This window comes from Narcine bancroftii, chromosome 2 (assembly GCF_036971445.1).
Source record: "Narcine bancroftii isolate sNarBan1 chromosome 2, sNarBan1.hap1, whole genome shotgun sequence".
Lineage (NCBI taxonomy): Eukaryota > Metazoa > Chordata > Chondrichthyes > Torpediniformes > Narcinidae > Narcine > Narcine bancroftii.
In genome coordinates this window covers 339,235,014-339,255,349 of record NC_091470.1, presented here as the reverse complement: position 1 = coordinate 339,255,349, position 20,336 = coordinate 339,235,014, and the positions used below count along the sequence as shown (strand labels likewise).

At 36.8% G+C, this 20,336-nt stretch overlaps 1 protein-coding gene across 7 annotated transcripts in view; it reads right to left on the bottom strand.

The window, feature by feature from the left end:
* The window catches only part of zc3h3 (zinc finger CCCH-type containing 3), a 353,231-nt gene that overhangs the window by 151,977 nt on the left and 180,918 nt on the right, over window positions 1-20,336 (bottom strand). For 5 of the 7 annotated variants that reach the window (XR_011352501.1, XM_069922187.1, XM_069922185.1 and 2 more), the window contains exons 6-8: window positions 15,888-15,966; window positions 9,413-9,571; window positions 8,305-8,374 (exon numbers count right to left, since the gene is read on the bottom strand). Coding sequence is in view for 6 of the 7 variants with exons in the window: in XM_069922187.1 (XP_069778288.1) it covers window positions 8,305-8,374; window positions 9,413-9,571; window positions 15,888-15,966 (308 nt within the window). In the remaining variant the exon portion in view is untranslated. Of the gene's footprint in view, window positions 1-4,106; window positions 4,993-8,304; window positions 8,375-9,412; window positions 9,572-15,887; window positions 15,967-20,336 lie in introns of those variants that run through there. The other 2 variants (XM_069922190.1, XM_069922186.1) reach the window with 2 other exon arrangements.

Below are 20,336 nucleotides of genomic sequence, written 5' to 3'. Positions count from 1 at the left end.
TCTTAATGTATATGAATGTATATGAATAATGAGATTCCCTATTGTGCAAGTTCATTACTTGCTCCAAAATTACTAGTCAATAAATTGGGCATTAACCTGTCACAGCAGAACCCTGACTTTTGACTCAATGAATATTACTCTCAATAAGAAAAATTATTCTTAAAAAATGTATCTAACCATAATTCATTTTATATTTAGAATTACTTATAACTGGTTCAAAAAAAATGCTACAGTTACTCATTATATCTGGTTTAACGCTGGACTGGATTTAAAGTATATTGCACTGTCAACTGGAATGTTACTCCAGAATCAAGTCTTAGGCTTTGACTTCCAACATGCATTGTGAGATAACCCTAGTTCTGAAGCTACAACTGGGACGTTAATGCACTTATAAATCCACTTCTAGCTAGGTTTCTTCCTCAAGTTATTTACTTCAGATTTGTTTTAAGGTTTCTGTTTTATGACTCAGCAGTGATCAATGGATGAATGTGGTTTATTTTCAATTTGAAGAGAAAGAAACAAAAGCACATGGTTCAACAGCGATATGCCACAAATAAATGTGAAACTTTTGCAATACTGATGTGAATACAAAATATAGTTTCAAATTACTCCATCTAAAACCAAAAATATTTCTAACTGTATATTTTCTAGTTTGCCAACAAAAGGAGAATGGAAAATATTTATAGTAATTACTTAAACAATAAACTGCCTAAAACTCAGACAATTTGATTTTGCAATCATTTTTTTATTACATATTTAGGAAAATGTAAAAAAATGAGCTTAGCAAAGGTATTGGCTTTTTGTTGCTTCTGCCCAAGAGCATGATAAATGACCTAACTGCAATGCTCTTTGTAATAATGCAGGTTAACTGGGAGCAGTGGAACTGGGAGCAAGGTTGCCGCTTCCTTGAGGTTTCCTACTCCCTTAAGTAATAAATCAAACATGCCGGTGATACAGTTTGCAAATAGATATGGGCTTTTTTAGAACTGGGGCTGGCTTCTGCCATCTAAGTGGGGTGTTTTTTGTCACTCAGGTGCTCACTCCTTTTTTTTATTATCTTGCAGCACCTGAAGGATAAGAGAAAGGAATAGCAGAAAAGTTAGAAAAGAAAAGAATGCCCTGCCCTACGAAGCATGTTTTTAAAGTTTTTAAAATATCTGTCTAATCATCTTTTCCAGCCCTCTATTTTAGATGCAGGTTATATGGAATGGAATTGGCTAGGGAGTAAAAGCTTTAAAGATATTTTTATTCAACAATTGATGGCAGAATTTAATTTACCAAACAGACATTTTTTGGGGTATTACCAAATCAGGTACTTTAGTTGATCTAAATCTCCTGAATTTCCACATCTTCCTAATCTGAATTTTATAGACAAACATTTTGAACTACATAAGAGTACTGTTACGAGCCCAGAGGACCCCAAAACTCAGCAGCAATAGAAATTCATCAAGACAAATGGTTACTTAAACAAAAGTTGCTTTTAATTTTCTTGAAACATAAAAAACAGGATCAAACTTTAATTTATTACTTAACTTAACCTAACTTGACACCCTTCTAATTTTAAGTGCACGTGTATGCAATGATATATGTTCAGGAAAGTTCTTTGCTTTAATAGTCCAATCATTTACTTTTCAAGGCAATTCTTATACTGTGCACAGAATGTAACATTTATGAATTTTCACCAGGGTCTGGTGCTAAAAGTTAAATGGTTTCCGCTCATGAAGGTTCTTATTGGTTTCAGAGAGAGATTTTTGCTCGTTGGACACACACAAACTGATTTCCTCTGATCAATCACTTTAGTGTCTTGCCCAAGAAACTTGCCCCATCATCAGTTTTCCAAATGATAATCTCTTTTTCCAGGTCACCACAGAGTTCCTCTTATTTCAGAAGAAACACTCTAGCCAGCCATTTCCTCTTGTAAGAACTACAAGGGTTTTCAACAGGCTTAGCTCAGAACTCACAACCTATCTTCAAAATGGGGTTTTCAACAAGCCTGCCAGCTTGCCATGTTGCAGCCTCAAAAGCAGAACTGACTTTTCTCTCCCTCTAAAAGAAATCCTGTTTTTCTTTCCTCTCTCTGCTTGGAAAAAAACAAGCCCAAATCCTTGAAAGATCTTTATAGCACTTGAGCTCAGACTTCTCCATTTGCACTTGCTTTGAAAATTCATTCCAAAGCAGTTCCATTTTGTTTTGCAAAACTACTGGTGCCTGAATGTCTAGTTTCAGCAAAGTTCTTGCATTTTAAATGAGATGTGAAGTGTAAGTATCTGTTTGTGGAGTGACCTACACTAAACTTCCCCACAATCTATCTCTTTTAAAAACATATTTATATATAATATAATATAACCCGTAAATGTATAATATCCACTATAATATAAAATATTGAATATATACAGTTTCCTTAATTAAGATCAAAATTGAATGGAAAAACAATCTTAATTTATCCTTCTCAGAGAGAGATGGGTTCATAATTCTTATCTGTCTGCTAGACAGTTTGATTCAATTTAAAGTGATACATAGAGTGTGCTTTTCTAAAGATAAATTGTCTCGAATTTATCCTGATATCAATCCATTCTGTGATAAATGTAAAATTTTTGAAGCCACTTTGATAGATGTTTTGATCATTTCCCAAATTAGGAAAAGTTTGGACAGATAATTAAAAAAAATCTTGAAGCTATCCAATTGACCAACTCTAGTCAGTATCCTCAACTCAACTATTTTCAATTATATTCCTTTCATGATACAGTTGTTTAAGTTCTGTCCTAACAAGTAAATTGTGTTCACCTGTATTTGTAATTTTCTAATAATGAAATAGTCCAATTTGAATTTGAAAATAGCTGGATTGCAATGACTCTCAAGCATTAACCAAAACACCAAATTTCATAAATGTCAAAATTATTGATGGCATTCTCTAATAAATAATTTACCTTATGATTCTTTGAAGTGTATTAAAAGTGTAATGGTGTGGCAGCCCGCCGCTGCAGCAATCAAACTGGCACTCCGGGCGGCGAACTCACCTAAAAGCCAGCATTGCGGGCAGCTGCACTGGCCCTAGCAAGCAAACTGGCAGACGAAAGGCAAGGGTAGGTTAAGGGCCAGCGACCACCAAATGGCTCTGGCCCCGCTGCACAGCTAACAGACAGGGACAGCGCGTGGGGAAGAAGGGATTGTCATGCAAGAAGGTACCCACAAGCAGGAAACCTGCTTTTGTTATGCGGGTCGTTGCATCAGTAAAAAGGGGGAAATGGCAGGAATGCGAGAGATATAAAAGTTAGGCCTGAGCCCCAAATAAAACACAGCTTAACCTGACTGCACTTGTGTGTGTCTCTTTCTTTCGAGTAGTGTCAGCTACAATGGAATACTTTTCTCTTGACATACACAATAAATTTGACATCACCAAAGATGCAACAGTTCAAATTCTTGGCCTTCAATTTACAAGATAAGATATGCTTTCCCCTTACCACTGGTAGATCATGGCTGGTGTGTGCTTTGCTTATTAGATGGATTGCAGCATCTCACCAAGGTTTCTTCAGTAACACTTTCCAAACTTCAGGACCACTATTACCACTCAAGTCAGGAACAACAGGTATATAGGAATCTTTACATTTCCCTCCATAACGTCACACTGATCTACAGCACAAAAACTAGCCCTTCGGCCAATCTTTTCCATGCGACTGTGCTAGATCCACTTGCCTTCATTAAGCACACATCCCTCTAAATCTTTCCTTTCTGTGTACCTTAAAATGTATTTTTAACATAATAGATGTCCTCACTTCTACTACTTCCTTTGACAGTTCATTCCATATGCTCACCGCCCTCTGAGTGAAGGTGGTGTACCTCAGGTACAATTAAAAATTTTCTCCTCTCATCTTAAATCTATGGACTTGAGTTTTTGACTCATCTACCTGGGAAAAAAGCCTCTGTCTAGATGTTTCTCCTGATCTTATACACCTCTATTTGGTACCTTGCTTAGCCTCCTATGCTCTTGGTCCCAGCCAATCCAGCCTTTCCTAATAATTCAAGAACCTTAGTTCTGAGAGTATTTTCGTGAATCTTTTCTTCACCTTGTGCAGCATTTTTTTCACAACTTTATTTATTCGTTCAACAAGGTTATTACATACAGTGGGAAAAAGATACATATTGTGAACAATAAAAAATTTTTAATATAAAAAGGAAAAAAGAAGAGAAACAAAATGAAAAGAAAACACCCCCTTCCCCTCTCAGCCAGCTCTATTTAGGAGAGCCAAAAAGAAAAAAAACCTAAAACATAAACTAAAAGATATTCACTAAAATTTAATCAAAGTAAATTTAAATGTAAATATTCTAAATATAAAGACCACTTATTAAGAAAAAAAGAATAATTATCATGTCAAACATACATAATTTTTTCCATTACCAAACAAGTTTTCATCTCATGATGCCATCTGTTAATATCAATCACATTAGCATTTTTCCATGTACTTGCTATACATTTTTTTACTATAGATAAAGCTAAATATACAAAAGCAATTTAAAATTTATCTAGTCCCAAATCTTTCAAAGGTTTCAACTTACCCAACAAAAATATTGTCGGGTCTAAAAATATTTTAATCTTATACAAATGTTCCAAAAACAGTTGAATTGCTTTCCAAAAAGATTGTATATGTACACATAACCAAACAGCATGAAAAAAAAGTTCCAACCAAATTACCACATCTAAAGCAAGAGTCTGATTCACTAAAACCATATTTTTTTTAACTTTTCAGGTGTTAAATACAATTGGTGTAAAAAATTATAATTAACCATTGCATCAACGAACATTTATCGATCTAGTAACATGATCATGACAGATATCTAACCAGTCATCCTCAGATATGATTGTAATTCAAAAGGTAAATTTTTATGTAACAAAATTGCTACACCCTTAGCTTTAGAGTTAAATGAAGAAAAAAAAACATGTCCAACCCAATCCCTCTTCAATTTCATACTTTCTTTTTCATTCAAATGTGTCTCCTGTAGAAAAGCAACATCAATTTTCATCTTTTTGATATATGCCAAAACTCTCTTATGCTCAATCGGGTTAATGTTTAATCCCTGAACATTAAAAGTAGCAAATTTCAAATTTGACATATCTAATGCAATTACTAAATACCAAAAATAATCACAAAATTAATAATAAGAAAATTTAAAAAAAAATATATAGGACCCTCAAATTAAAATATATAGGCCCTCCAAATAAAAGTAATATTCATTTAAAAAAAAACAACAAAAAACAACAAACCCCCACCCCCAAAAAACTACCAAAAGGTAGTAACTCCCCAAAAAAACTGGGTGTGGATTACCCATTAGTGACTGATGACTAACAGAGAAATCAGTGCAATTCCCTCCTCCCCAGCCAGCCAATCAAAAATATTAACATATTACAAGAAAAAAAAATTCAGCCTTGAGATTCCAGTTCGGATGATGAACTCATTTCAAGAGTAGGTGAACTCTTTCCATTCCCATTCTTTCCACTTCTGCCATTTTTCCCATTTCCAAAACCGTCAGGTTTTCTTTTAGGAGATAGTAGTGGACTTCTTTGTCCTCTGACATCTGGTGGCGAGTTAGCAAAAACCATTGCTTCATGTTCACTCGCAAAGAATTGAGACTGATAGTTTCCATAGAACACTTTCAACACAGCGGGATAACGAAAAGCAAATCTGTAACCTTTACGCCATAGAACATCCTTAACTGGATTAAATTCATGTCGGCGTCTAATAACATCTTGACTCAAATCAGGGTAGAAGAAAACTCGACTATTCTGAACCATCATTGGAGTTTGCCTTTGTCTTCCATTTTGAACTGCAAGTCAAAGAATTGTCTCTCTATCCAAACAGTTCAAGCAACGAACTATCACAGGTCTTGGAGGTTGACCAGGTGAAGGTGTTCTTCTTAAAGCCCTATGTGCGCTTTCTAATACCAATCCATCAGGGAAAGACTCTTCCCCTAACATCTGAGGGACCCAATTTTTAAAAAAATTGACAGGATCTTGACCTTCGATACCTTCTGGCAAACCCACAATTTTCACATTATTTCTCCTGCTTTGATTTTCCAATAGTCCATTTTTTTTGTTAATTCTCTTTCCTGGGCTCCTAAATCTTTAACTGATTTTTTCCACCTTTACTACTGTTTCTGTATTGGATTGTACTTGTTGTTTACATTCAGAAAAGGAAGTTTCAAAATTTTTAAAATTTTCCCAATTTTCTTTAGCTTCTCCCTTAACCGCAGTTAAGTCTGATCTCATATCTGTCTTCATTTGAACCAGCTGGTTCAATTGACAAGTAATTATATCCAAATAGGAAGCAATACCTTCAAGCATCATGTAAACAGGCTGAGATGCAGTTTGGAATGCAGAATCCAGTTCTGTAATTTGTTTTTTTTTCTCGAAACTTTATTTATTAATTTTAACGTATGAAGAAAGTAAGTAATTCACGTACAGAAAAAATACAAAATAAAGTAATACAAGTACAAAGTAACACAGTTAATACAATACCAATCTCGGCATCTCCCCCTAACAACTAAAAACTAAGACTAAAAAAAAACTATTTTTAACCCCTAAACCCCCCCCCTCCCCACCCCCACGATAAAGAGTGAAAAATTAATACTATTAGTATAATAAAAAAAATATATATATCTTAAAAAAAAGATTGATATATATAAAAAAACAAAATAAATATTAATTATTAATCCAAAAATTTTTTATTATATAAGAATATATATGAAAAAACAAAAACAAAAAGAACTTAAACGAAAAAAAAACCAACTAATAATAACTAACATTACTGTCCTCTTTCTCCGCTCTCCCCGGATCTCTTCCAAAAGGGTTGTTCTTTGCAACAAGCCTCCAGGCTCGTGCCCAGCTTCTCGGGAGTGCGCATCTTCCTCCAGAAAACGGATCGAACCAGCGCCATCTTGAGATTGGTAAGTAACTGTTGCTTTAACTTTTGTCCCCACCGGTAATCGTTGAGGCTTGGAGATTGCTGAAATCAAGTCCGAGGCTGCTCCAGGTCGTTTAAGCCCCAATTCCTCTGCACTTCAAAACTGTATTTTCTTTTGTATCTGAGCTTTAGTTTTTTTTTATATTAGCAGCCATAAAGACTCACTAAGATATCAAACTAAAAATTAAAATTTTAAAATTGAAAATAAAGGGTTAAAAAAACGGGTACTTAAAAGTCTGATCAGAGAGGACAAGCATCACACGTCTCGTCTTTACGCCACGCCCCCCCACCTTTTGCAGCTTAATGACATCTTTCGTTCGACTGGATGACCAAAGCTGTTCACGATACATCAAGTATGATCTCACCAACATCCTGTACAGTTCAATCATGACCTCTTTGCTTCTGTCCTCAAATGGAAACTTCTTTGCCAACAGCATTTTGTAATTACTGGTCCTTATCCTTTTATCTGTGATTCTGAAAACCTCCAAAAACCGAACTTTTTTTTACTGTATGTACAGTCTATTTTCAGGTGTTCTAGAGAGAGTGAAGAGAGAACATGGCTCGGGCAGCGAGCAAGGAGAGAACGCGGCTCAGATAGCGAGCGAGAAGAGAGCAGCAGCTTGACTCGGGTGGGTAGGGAAAAAGCGAGGTGAGAACATGGCTTGGGCAGACAAGCAAGGAGAGAGCAGTATACTCTTATCCTGAGAGTTCCATATCAGGCAGTGATGTAACCAGCCAGAATGCTCTCTACAGTACACCTGTAGAAGTTTATGAGAGTCTTCAGTGACATACCAAGTCTCCTCAGACACCACACAAAGTACAGTCACTGGCAAGCCCTCATGATTGCATTAACATGGGTGTTGACACCAAAGAATTTGAAGATTTTGACCCTCTCCATTACTGAGCCCTCAATGAGGACTGGGTCGCATTCCCCTGACTTCTTTCTGAAGTCCATAATCATCTTCTTGGTTTTGGTGACTTTGAGCACAAGGATGTGGTGTGGTTACACCATTCAAAGAGCTGATCTATCTCCCTCCTATTTGCTTCCTCATTGCCGTTTGTGATTCTGCCGACAACTGTGGTATCATCGGCAAACTTGTAGATAGCATTGGAATTGTGCCTGGCCACACAGTCATGATTTTATAAGGACTCTGAAATAAATTCTTGAGATTCCCAATGGACGACTGGCAAATATAACATGGAGAACTCATTATTTTTAAGCATAAGGTGCATGTCTACAATACAATTACCAACTCAACCATCCATGATTCATTGAGAAAGAAGCCTTTTTGTAAGTGATAGGCATCCCCATTTATTTTCATTGTGATAAAAGAGAAAAATACACTACCTTATCTTTTGAAACTTTGTGCGAGAAAGGACACGTACCATCTATTTTCTTACAAGTACCACGTAGGAATCTACCAAGAAGAAAGTGAAGATTAAAACCTGCCAGTAAATCTTCTCCCTCTAATTCCCTGAAGAGTCTGATTCTGACTATACTTGACAGCAGAAGGTTGAACTTGGAAGGCCTGTCAGGAAAGTCCTTGAACAGTTAACTCAGGAATTAGGGAAATATTTCAAAAAATTATCTGTGGCAAGACCTCAATCAGGTGATATGAGTGAGGTGGAAGGAGATAGTCATGGTGAAAGCTCAAATATGTTGTGAGATGTTTATGCTGGGTCAAATATGTCTCCCAAGTTTCAGATGAAGAACGATTCTGTAGTTACTAATCTGCTCAAATTTTGAATTAAGTAAAAGCTAGAAGGTTAAGATATAAAAAAGTGTAACGGTACAAGAAGTGAGAGAAAAATTGTGCTTTTGGCAAAGAATAATATATTTTTGTGAAAGTGCAAAATGCATTGAGGAGCAATGCAATAAAGTGATTAAAGATGCCAATTTGAAATTAATATGCTGGAAGTAGTAAAGCTGCATAAGAATTTGAGATTACTTAAGTACATAAATATTGGTAACGGAGTTTACAAGGAGGAAAAAAATAAATCAGGAAGTGAATCCAATGGAGAATAATACAATGAAATGCAATGGAGGTTGAAATCACAAGAAAAAAATATTTGGGTATAGATCCTAAGACAGGAAAGCAGTGAAAAAATAATAATTAAATTAAGTTGTCCAATACAAGTTCTGGTAAAAGGGAATACACTGTATATTGATAGCTACTATTGCATTGTTAGACACCGGATATATTAGAGCAGATAATACCATTGCCAAGTGAATTTTGCTCAGGCAAAATGCCATTGGGATTTCATTCGCATTATTCTTAATCAGAAATGCACAAATTCTACAAAAAAATGCGTTTTCCATTCCACATTCTACTTAATGCTTTTCATGCATTTATTAGTTGCTATACTATTTTTAAAAATTTCTTAAAGCATCAATGAGCAGAATAAATTTTAGTGAAAACAATGAGCTAACATCAAATTTAAAAATACAGGTATACCTTGTGCAGACTGCCACTTTTTCTGGATCGTGTATATATGGACAATTGCCCCCTCGGTTGCACTTGCCAAATCTGTTGTAGTACATGCAGTACTCCTTCTTCTTGGACTTTTTCTGCTTGGCATGCCTGATTATAGCCAAGCTGCGCTGCACAGCACGGCTGTTGGCACACAACATTTAGTTAATTATAGAAAACTGGAATCTAATTTTTCTATTCAATGTTAAATTAACTCAGGCAATGACCAGCTTGTAATAAATGGAGAAAATGTAATAGTAAAATATGTGATGCAGCACAATGAAAAAGGTGGCAGATATTGGACATCCTGGTAATTCCAGGAACTCTGACTAAAAACCTGTGAATGCTATGAAGGTGGCTAACCATTACTTTCTCTGAAGAATAAAAATATGGACACAAAAAGTTGAACAGTCAGTTATTTTATAAATTGATTAAAAAAAAGCATGGGTCAAGCAACTTGTGATGAACAGGGATCACAGAAGGGAAGAGGGAGGAGGAAAGAGATTTATAAAAAAAGACATGATGTTACCACCAGATAGCTATACACTAGGAATTCTGGGCCCTCTAAAGGATATTTACTTGGGACTCAGAGAAGGTTACCTCCTCAAATTCATGGAAGAAATATAGCACAAAAGCCTAAAGAAGTTTTGATGTCTTCATGATTTTCAATTCCAAAATTGTAAAAATCACTTCCAGGATGCTGTACTAAAATAAACACAAACCATTATCCCTGAAATTTAAGTTTTGTTGGGAGGATCTGCGGTTTAACAAATCCTGCACAGATCTGGCTATTTATTATTCTATTCTACATCTCATCCTTATTTTTAAAAAAAGGCTGAGATGTCGAATAAAGAATGAAACTCTCAATTTGGGACAAGAAATGGATTATTTGAAATTGACTTGACAGGTCATTTTTTCTTACTTCTGGTATAATGCACAACCCCAATTTCCAATATGCATCTTCTCCACAAGTTTATGGCACAACTACCAACTTGCTATGGTGAGAATTGTGTACAATATCTTGAACTTTAGTTTTGCATGCCAAAGCCTCTAAATCCAGGACACCATATATAATGGTAAACTTTACTAAATTAAAGCTAGGTGTCATGAATCCAAAAGCAATATATTTCTATTCAATCCAGTTAAGAAACAGAGTAGTACAGTGCAGTTTTTGCCTCAGACCTGAAGCAAACCAGATTCAATTCTAAGCTCAGGCACTGAGAGGAGTTTGCATAGAACATTACAGCACAGAAGCAGGTCTCTGGCCCTCTAGTCTATGCTGAAATATTTTTCTGCCTAGTCCCACTGACCTGCACCCAGTCCACAGCCCTCCATACCGCTCCCATCCACCTACCTGTCCAAATTCTTCTTAATGTTTAAATTGAACTTGCGTTCACCACTTCTGCTGGCAGCTTGTTCCACACTATAACCACTCTCTGTGTGAAGAAGTTCCTAGTTATGTTCCCCCTAAACTTTTGCCCTCAAAGCCTTCCTATATTTACTCTGACTATCCCCCTCATTATTTGAAATACCTCTAACAAATTTCCCCTCATTCTTCTATGCTCCAGGGAAAGGAGTCCTAACCTGATTAACTGTTCCCTGTAACTCAGCTCCTCAAGTCCGAGCAACATCCTAGTAAATCTCCGCACTCTTTCTAACTGATTGACCAAAACTACACACAGCACTCCAAATTTGGCCTCACCAATGTCTTAAACAAATTTACCGTAACATCCCAACTCCTATACTCAATACTTTTGATTTATGAAGGCCAATGTGACAAAAACTCTCTTTACAACCCTATCTACCTGTGAAGCTACATTAAGCAAATTATGTATCTATATTCCCAGATCCCTATTTTCTACCACACACCTCACTGCCTTATCAGTTACCATGTATATACTTTCTTGGTTGGTCCTACCAAAATGCAACACCTCATACCAGTCTGCTTTGAATTCCATCTGCGGTTTTTCAGCCCCTATTTCCAGCTGGCCCAGATCTCCCTGCAAACTTTGAAAGCCTTCTTTGCTGCCAACAATCTGCAAACCTGCTGAACCAATTTACCAGATTATTATCCAGATCATTGATATGGATAACAAGCAAGAATGGTCCCAGAACTGATCTCTGAGGCACCTTACTAGTCACAGGCCTCCAGTCTAAGAAGCAATCATCCACAACCACTCTCTGGTTTCTCACATCCAGTGACTGTTGAATCCAGTTTACTACCTTGCCATGAATACCGAGGGCTTAAACCTTCCTGACTAACTTCCCATGAGGGAACTTGTTAAAGGCCTTAATAAAGTCCAAGTTGACAACATCCACAGCCTTTACTTCATCGACTTTCCTGGTAACCTCCTCGAAAAAGTCTAAACGATTAGTTAAAACATGACCTACTATGCACAAGGCCATGCTGATCACCCGTTAATCAGCCCCTGGCTATCCAAATACTTGTATATCCGATCTCTTAGAATACCTTCCATTTATTTACCTACTACTGACATCAGGCATCACTAGCCTATAATTTCCAGAGTTACTTTTGGAGCCTTTTTTAAACAACAGAATGTGAAATCCATGGATAAGGGCATTTTCAACATTTCTGCAGGGGCCCTGCAATATCTACACTAGCCTCCTTCAAGGTCCAAGGAATATCTTGTCAGGCCCTGGGGATGTATCCATCCTTATTTGCTTTGAGACATCAACCATCTCCTCTGCTTTAATCTGCATAAGTTCCAGTTCCATGACATTGTTGATTATTTCTTTACTTCTGTTGACTCTTTTCCAGTTTCCTGAATAAATCTTTGGCTTGGCTTCGCGGACGAAGATTTATGGAGGGGTAATATCCACATCAGCTGCAAGTCCGATGCGGGACAGGCAGACACGGTTGCAGCGGTTGCAAGGGAAAATTGGTTGGTTGGGGTTGGGTGTTGGGGTTTTCCTCCTGAATGAATATAGTTGCAAAAAAAAACATCTTAAGTAGCACCATCTCTTTTGGTGCCTTATATAGTCCACCTCTGATTTTTGACTGGACCAATTTTGTCCCTTTCTATTCTTTTGCTCTTCATATACCTGTAGAAACTATTAGGATTTTCCTTCACATTGTCTGCCGAAGCAATCTTATGTCTTCTTTTAGCTTTCCTGATTTCTTTCTTGAGGTTTATCTTTCATGTTTTATACTCCTCTAGTTCCTAATTTTACCCTTGATGCCTATACGTGCTGTATACCTCCATCTTCTTCCAAATCAGATGCCCAATATCCCTTGAATATCAAGGTTCCCTATGCCTGCTAACTTTGCCTTTATTCCTGACAGTAACATACAAACTCTGTACCCTCAACATTTAACCATTGAAGGTCATCCATTTACCTTGTATATTCTTGCCTGAAAACAACTTGTTCCAATCCACGCATTCTAGTTCCTTTCTCATTTCCTCAAAATTGGCCTTTTCTTCAATCTAGAATCTGAACCCGAGGCCCAAACCTATCCTTCTCCATAATTGACTTGCATCTAATGGCATTATGATCACTGAACCCAAAATGTTCCTCTACCCATACTTCTGTCAGGTGTCTTGCTTTGTTCCCTAATAGGAGACCCAGTATTGCATTCTCTCTAGTTGGCACCTCTATATATTGATTTAGAAAACTTTGCTGAACATATTTAACAAACTCTAAGCAATCCAGCCCCTTTACAGTACGGGAGTCCCAATTAATATGCGGAAAGTTAAAATCTCCTACTATCACAACCTTATGTTTCCTGCAGCTGTCTCCTATCTCTCTACGGATTTGAGTCTACAATTTTCATTGACTATTGCGATCTATAATACAACCTCATGAGTGTGGTCATACCTTTCCCATTCCTCAACTCCACCCATATAGCCTCAGAAGATGAGCCCTCTGGTCTGTCCTGTCTGAGCACAGCTGTAATATTTTCCCTGACAAGCAATGCCACTCCTCCCCGTTTTCTCCACAAACCCCACCCCCCCACCAAATGTTATCGTGTCTGAAGCAACGGAAGCTAGGAACATTGAGCTGCCAGTCCTTACAATATTCCTTGCATTGAAATAGATACATCTGAGAATATTTCCACCACGTACAACACGTTCACTTTTAGTGTTACGTGCAATTTTACCATTTTTCCCCTCCTTCTTTCTTTTCTGCTCTGGCACTAGCAAACCTTCCTGGAAGGATGTTCGTCCCTCTCCAGTTTAGATAAAAGCATCTCTTTAGAACAGGTCCCATCTTTCCTGGAAGAGAGAGCCTAATGATCCAGAAACCTGAAACATTTTTTTTCTGTTACAATGGGGATTTTCATGTATGGATTGGAAGGTTAATTTGCAACTGTAAATTGCCCCAACTGTGTAGGTGAGTGGTTGAATTTAGAGAAATTTGATGGTAATGTGGGGAGAACAACATGAGTTAATCTGAAATTAGTGTAAAAATGGGTGATGGCCAGTGGTTCAAAATTCTTAAGGGATTTGACAGGCTAGATGCAGGAAGATTGTTCCCAATGTTGAGCAAGTCTAAAACCAGGGGTCACAGTTTAAGGAAAAAGAGGAAGTCCTTTAGGACTGAGATGAGGAAGAATTTTTTCACTCAGAGGGTGGTGAATTTATGGAATTCTCTGCCACAGGAAGAGATTGAGGCCAGTTCCATACCTATATTTGAGACTGGGGGATCAGGGGGTATGGAGAGAGAGCTGGAACAGGGTACTGAGTGGATGATCAGCCATGATCAAAATGAATGACGGTGTAGGTTTGAAGGGCCAAATGGCCTACTCTTACACCTATTTTCTATGTTTCTATGTTCAAAGGGTCTATATCTGTGTATTTTCAATGACTGATTAAATCTGACCCAGTTCTTTTTAAAAAAAATCACCATACAGAGACAAAGGGGTAATATATTTTCAAAGGGACAGACTGCAAATGAGAGAAACTTCTGCCTCAATTTTACAAACTGCATTTGTAATTATGCAGTCATTTTTGGGACTAAATGGTTTAACTTATGAGGCATGAGTAGAGAAAAACAATGCATATATGCTCAATTTTATAAAGCTTGAATGGTGAACTACTGGAAGTGTTTAAAAGAATTAGAAGAAAAGTTTGACAGGATTCTTCTGTTGCATAATATGGTGAACATTTAGAATGGAAATTAGATAGCATAAAAAAGGATCAGAAATCTGACGTTCATCAACAAATAAAAAACTGTGAAGTAGGATCATTTGAAATTTTCAATACAGAGGGATACATTTTTGTCAGGGACTATCAAAAGGTATGGAGTGAATTTAGCTGACTGAGATAAAGGCAAAGATCATGATAAATCACAGATCAAATGACAAAGAAATTTATCCTTCGTATGGATAAAACATTCTTAAAAATGGAGACTTTATCTACAAAGCTTGATGTCATGGAGAGACCAGGACTTCCAAACTCTGTCGCTGATGCTCTGAAGAATAACAATTTTGCTGAGCTAGTTATACATCAAAGTAAACAAGTTTTCACGCCACTATTTTATAATGCCAAGGCCTTAATACTGATAAGCAGGATACCTTCAAGGACAAGAGGAACATTTAAATTAAAGAAGAATAAGGCGTTTGAGGTTCAGGGAGGATAGGGTAGTTACAGTTAGTACAAGCTGTTCAATGTTTCACAAACTAATTAGGTATTACTATCTGTTAGTCAAGGATAAAAGTTAGCAACTCCTTGTTCATCCTGTCATGTACATGGGAAGTTTGTCAATCTTAGTGATTTTCGGATTGGCCAGTATTTTTACACTTGCTCTCAGCCAATTAACCCTTTCCCTTGGAAAGTATTTAATTGTTGCATAAAACCAGCAACCGAAGTTCACGTAAATATAATCTTGTGGGAATAAACTGTTTACATCATCCAATATTTAAAATGTTATTTCCACCTAAAAAGAGTTTGTCGTGGCATCACTAAATGTGAAACAAGCAACTATGTCCACAAAGTCATTCTCAGTTGCAGGCACAGATTTACCTTCCTATTTAATGTGATTAAGGCATGATAAATTGATTTCCACATGGTCTTTTGTCTTGTAACAGACACTTCCCTTCCAGCTGCACTTTGAAATCTTAAACCCTCCAGATTATGATGAAGAGTCACTGATTCGAAATGTTGACTGGTTTCCACAGATGTTTGTCTGGTTGAGTTCTTCCAGTATTTTTCAGGTTTCAGTATCTGGAGTTTCATTTGAAACAGGTATTTTGACCTGAAACTTCAAAAATCTATTTCTCTACAGAATTCCAACAACAATTTGTTTTTGGCTGTAGATTCCAGCATCTGCAGTTTTGTTAAATCATGATAAATCAATGGACAACTTACATTGACTTTTCACTCAAAGGAAAATTCAACTTCCAAATACAGCTCTTCAGATTAATCACTTAATAATGCAAATTTGGAAAATAAAACCAGTCTGTTGCATGCCAGAACTATAAAACATTGCATAAACTGACCTTGCAATGTGCCGATGAGTAAATGCTTTGGTTAGGCTGCTGGGTAGGTAGAGGTCGTAATGAGTGTCCGATCTGACTGCTTGAACAGAAAAAGAAAACAAAAGAGTTGACTGTTAATTCCGAAAAACAAGTAGGCATGTTGGAGATTAATAATAAAACCTCACTGGAACATGAGCTAAATCCAATCATTTTATGTTTTGGCATAGAGAACAAAAAGGTGAGCGATCAGATTTCTCACAGAATGATTATTGGTCATTTAAATACCTTAGTATTAAAACAGTGCTTTTCAACCTTTTTCTTTCCACTCACATACCACTTTAAGTAATCCCTATTCCATCAGTGCTCTGTGATTAGTGAAGGATTGCTTAATAGTATGTGAGTAGGAAGGTTGAGAATCACTGCTCTAGACCCAATTGTTACTGAAATATTTTGTTTGAGAAAAATTGTTATTAGCCCATTTCCTTTAGAGTTATGAAACCATGCACATAACAAGTCATTTAGGTACGATCAAAACAGTGGTTTTCAACCTTTTTCTTTCCACCCACATACCATCTTAAGCAATCCCTTACTAATCACAAAGCACCTATGGCATAGGGAATACTTAAAATGGTATGTGAGAGGAAAGAAAAAGGTTGAGAACCACTGAATTAAAATGAAGAGTATTTGATGATAGTCTATATTACTTTAACCAAGAGTAGCAAGAACAGCAGAATCATTAATGACTTTCCAGTACTCTGCAATCCAAGAAATAGCTGTTTCTCTTCTGGATTTACCAAATTATCAACTAAACAATTGTTTCTCCACAATCTGTCTTCCTTACTACCTAAAGTCATGAAGCATTCCCATCACAAAAAGTCATAAGCCTCACAATCCAATCCATTTACCTCTTCATTCAATCTTGACTCTTATCCATTGTGACCGAAAATGTATTTTACAATTGGGACTACATAAACAATCCACTCATCTACTTCTCCCTTGTGCACATCAACCCATGCAACCCTCCTCTGTCTGCTTTCCTTATTGCCCATAATATTCCTTTGTCCTCAACTATCTCATTCCCACTTTGCTACTCCCATTCAAAATGCTTCTAAACTTGTCAATCATGTTACCTGGGAACAAAAACTTAATAAATTTTGAAAACATATGGGGCAAATCTGTATTTTTCAAATTCCCCACAGCTGCAGTCAAACGCCTTCCCTTTGTTTTAATTTACTGATTTCCAGAGTAATGCACTTCAAAAATCAGATGCATCATCCACACACAATCCACACAAAATCGCATCTAAAATAGCAGAACCATGCACAAAATAAAGTGCAAAATTGGAATTTCATTTTGAATTGGATAGAAAATTTGCCATGGAGGGCATAAAACATCTTGTTTAACCTTCCGAGGGTGTAGGCAGATTACAAACTTTTTGCAATATATTTGTACACTACTGCAAAGCATATTTAAATCACCTGATAAGCAGGCCATAACAGTCACATGAACAAACCAGATCCCCAAAGCACACACCAAACTTCGTCAGGGCAAGAGATTTATCAGATGGACTAAGGAAATAATTACTTTCTCAAAGCCTCCTCAACAATGTGGAATTTGCCCTGTAATTTGTAGGAATTCCTGACCCAATACTGCTCAAAACAGAGAGCATTTGAGTTGACACTGATGAACTTTGCAATGCACACTATTCAATGTTCGAAATGCAGCAATTAATTTGTTCATTCTATGATTCCACAGATAACAATTTGATAGTCCCCAGATAATCTGTTTTTGTGATGTTGATTGAGATACAAAGTATTAGACAGGATACCAGGGATAATTCTACCACTGCTGGTCTCAAAAGAGCACCTTTAGATGCTGGCACGGGGACATGCAGAATGAATTTATAGGGAAAGTTTGAATAGGTTAGGACTCTATTCCTTGCAGTGTCGAAGAATGAGGAGAGATTTGACCGAGATATACAAAATCATGAGGGGTACTGTGACAGAATATAGATATGTTTCTGGGAGATAAATTGGGGTAGGGCTTTTAGTGAAGGTCACATACAAACACTTTAAAACAGATCTTATTTAAAATACTGGATCTCTGCTAATGCTAGACATATCAGTCCCAGAATCTTTGCAGAAGCTTTGGATACTGCCCAAGAGACTTCACTAATGGATTGTTGGTTACAAAAAAGGCAAAAGGTGAAAGAACACTTTGGAGTCGAATTCTGCTGGAGTGGAACTTGCTGTTCTAGGAGGGTCATGTGGGTTTGCAAGCAGTGAGAGTAAAATGAGAGAGAGAAATAGAGAGAAAGAGATCAGTTCTACAGTTTTACAGTCAGCAGCAGCAACTGGGACTGGAACAGGACAAGCTGGAAAGCTTGTGGAAAACCCCATTTGGAACACGGGTGCTTAGTTCAGCCTGGTCAAAGCCCTTGTGGTTCATGGAAGACGAGAGAACTGGTTGTCCAATGTTTCACTTGGAATAAAGGAAACAAAAAGCAACTCTGTGGTGACCTTAAAGAAAGAGGTTATCATCTGGAAAACCAGATGATGAAGTGGCTGATGGAAGTACATCAGTTGTGGATGTCCTGGAACAACAAATCTCTCTCTGAAATCTGACAAGAACCTTCCTAAGCTGTAACCATTTATCTTTCAAGCACCAAAGCCTGGTGAACTTTATAAATGTTAAATTCTGTGCACAGTATAAGAATTGCCTACAACCAGTGAACTTGGAGGAATGAGAAGTGAGATTGGACTGTGAACCAAATAACTTTTCTGAACTTACACATACATTACGTACACGTGCGCTTAGAATTAGAAGGGGGTTAAGTTCTTGTATACACACTCTTGAACAACCAGCTTTATTTCTTTCCAACTTGTTCAACATAACTAATTCCAACTGCATTGCTAGCATATTGTACATATTACACAAATCACAAGTTAGAAGTGGGACTCTGCAAGCAACAGAAAATTACTTTGTTTCACGACAACCTGTCTACACCTAAGACTGACAGAGTACAATTTAATTACAAAAGATAATGTTTGCTTGAATGGAGTCATGAATAAGGTGTTGCAAAACTGGCTCCCCATCTGTCACTTGCAAGTAAAAAGCTTATTTCAACTGAATTTGGCATATTTCACCACTAAAGCATTAAAACTGTTACAAACTACAATGGAGGCATAATGTACAAAAATAATAATCAGGAGATTAAAGGAAATATCTGACCAATGCATCCAAAACATACAACCACGTTGATAAACCCTTCCTTCTTATGTTCATCTTCTACCTTTCAGATCTAATACTAAATGCTCAGAGTTTCTGTCCCAGCTGCTAATTCTAGAATTATACAGCCTCTGAACTGCCTCAGTTTTACATTTTACATTTAATTTTCTATTCTGTCTTATTTCAAAAACACCAACAATAATATAAACAGATTGTTCTATTTATCTTCTTCTCACTAAAATTATTTTGAACATCAGTTCCATATCAACTGTTATTAGGTAATAGAATACCACCAATTTTTGAGATTTCATTCCTATATTTGCTTATATTGAGCTTTCCTAATAAAGCTCTGCTGTATCACTTCTGAAATCTCAGTATCCTTCCAATAGGATAAAGCCCAGCATTATATTAGAATGGATGAGTGGCATTACTTCTTGCCATTTTATCATATACATGTGGTGAAAATACTGAAAATTCAATTAGCTTTTATTTTAACTGGCTTATGAACCATTGGCTCAAATTATCTCTTCTTCCACCTGACAGAGCTGCCTTCCATTAAAAGTGTGATTACTACTGATCCTTCCTGCAAAAATGCATCTCTTACATTTAATAGCAACCAATTGCATCTTTCACTTTTTATAATTGGTCTCCCATCTAACCAAAATTCCTTTGGAAATTTCCTCAAAATTCCAATAAAGCAGTTCCTTCCTGGATTTGTGAACTCAGCAGACAGATATGACTCCATACAAAATCCAGTCCCGATGCAATGTCTTGATCTGAAATGTTGACTATCCCTTGCTCCACAAATGCTACTTGACCTACTCAATTTTTGCAGGAGTTTATTTTTTTTTCTCCAGATTCTGGCCTCTGGAGCCTTTTGTGCTTCCATTCTGAATATTTCCCTTACTCAATAGGGATGACCAAATCTAGTTTATCTCAAAAAGAAAATTATTTATTGCAAGTTCAGCATTATTTTCTGCATCAATATAGCCATGAACAATAGGGTGCAGATGATATTAGATTTATTAATGAGTAATATGCCAGAATCATCACACAACTTGGAACATTTGATGGATAGAAGTACATAAGTCTGACTGATTCCAAAGACACAGAGGAGACGAGGAGACACGACTGTGTGACTTGGTACGACAATAACAACATCTACAAATTCGCCAATGACATCACGGTAGTGAGTTGTATAAATGAAGGGATGAGCCAGCATACAGGATGGAGATTGAAAAC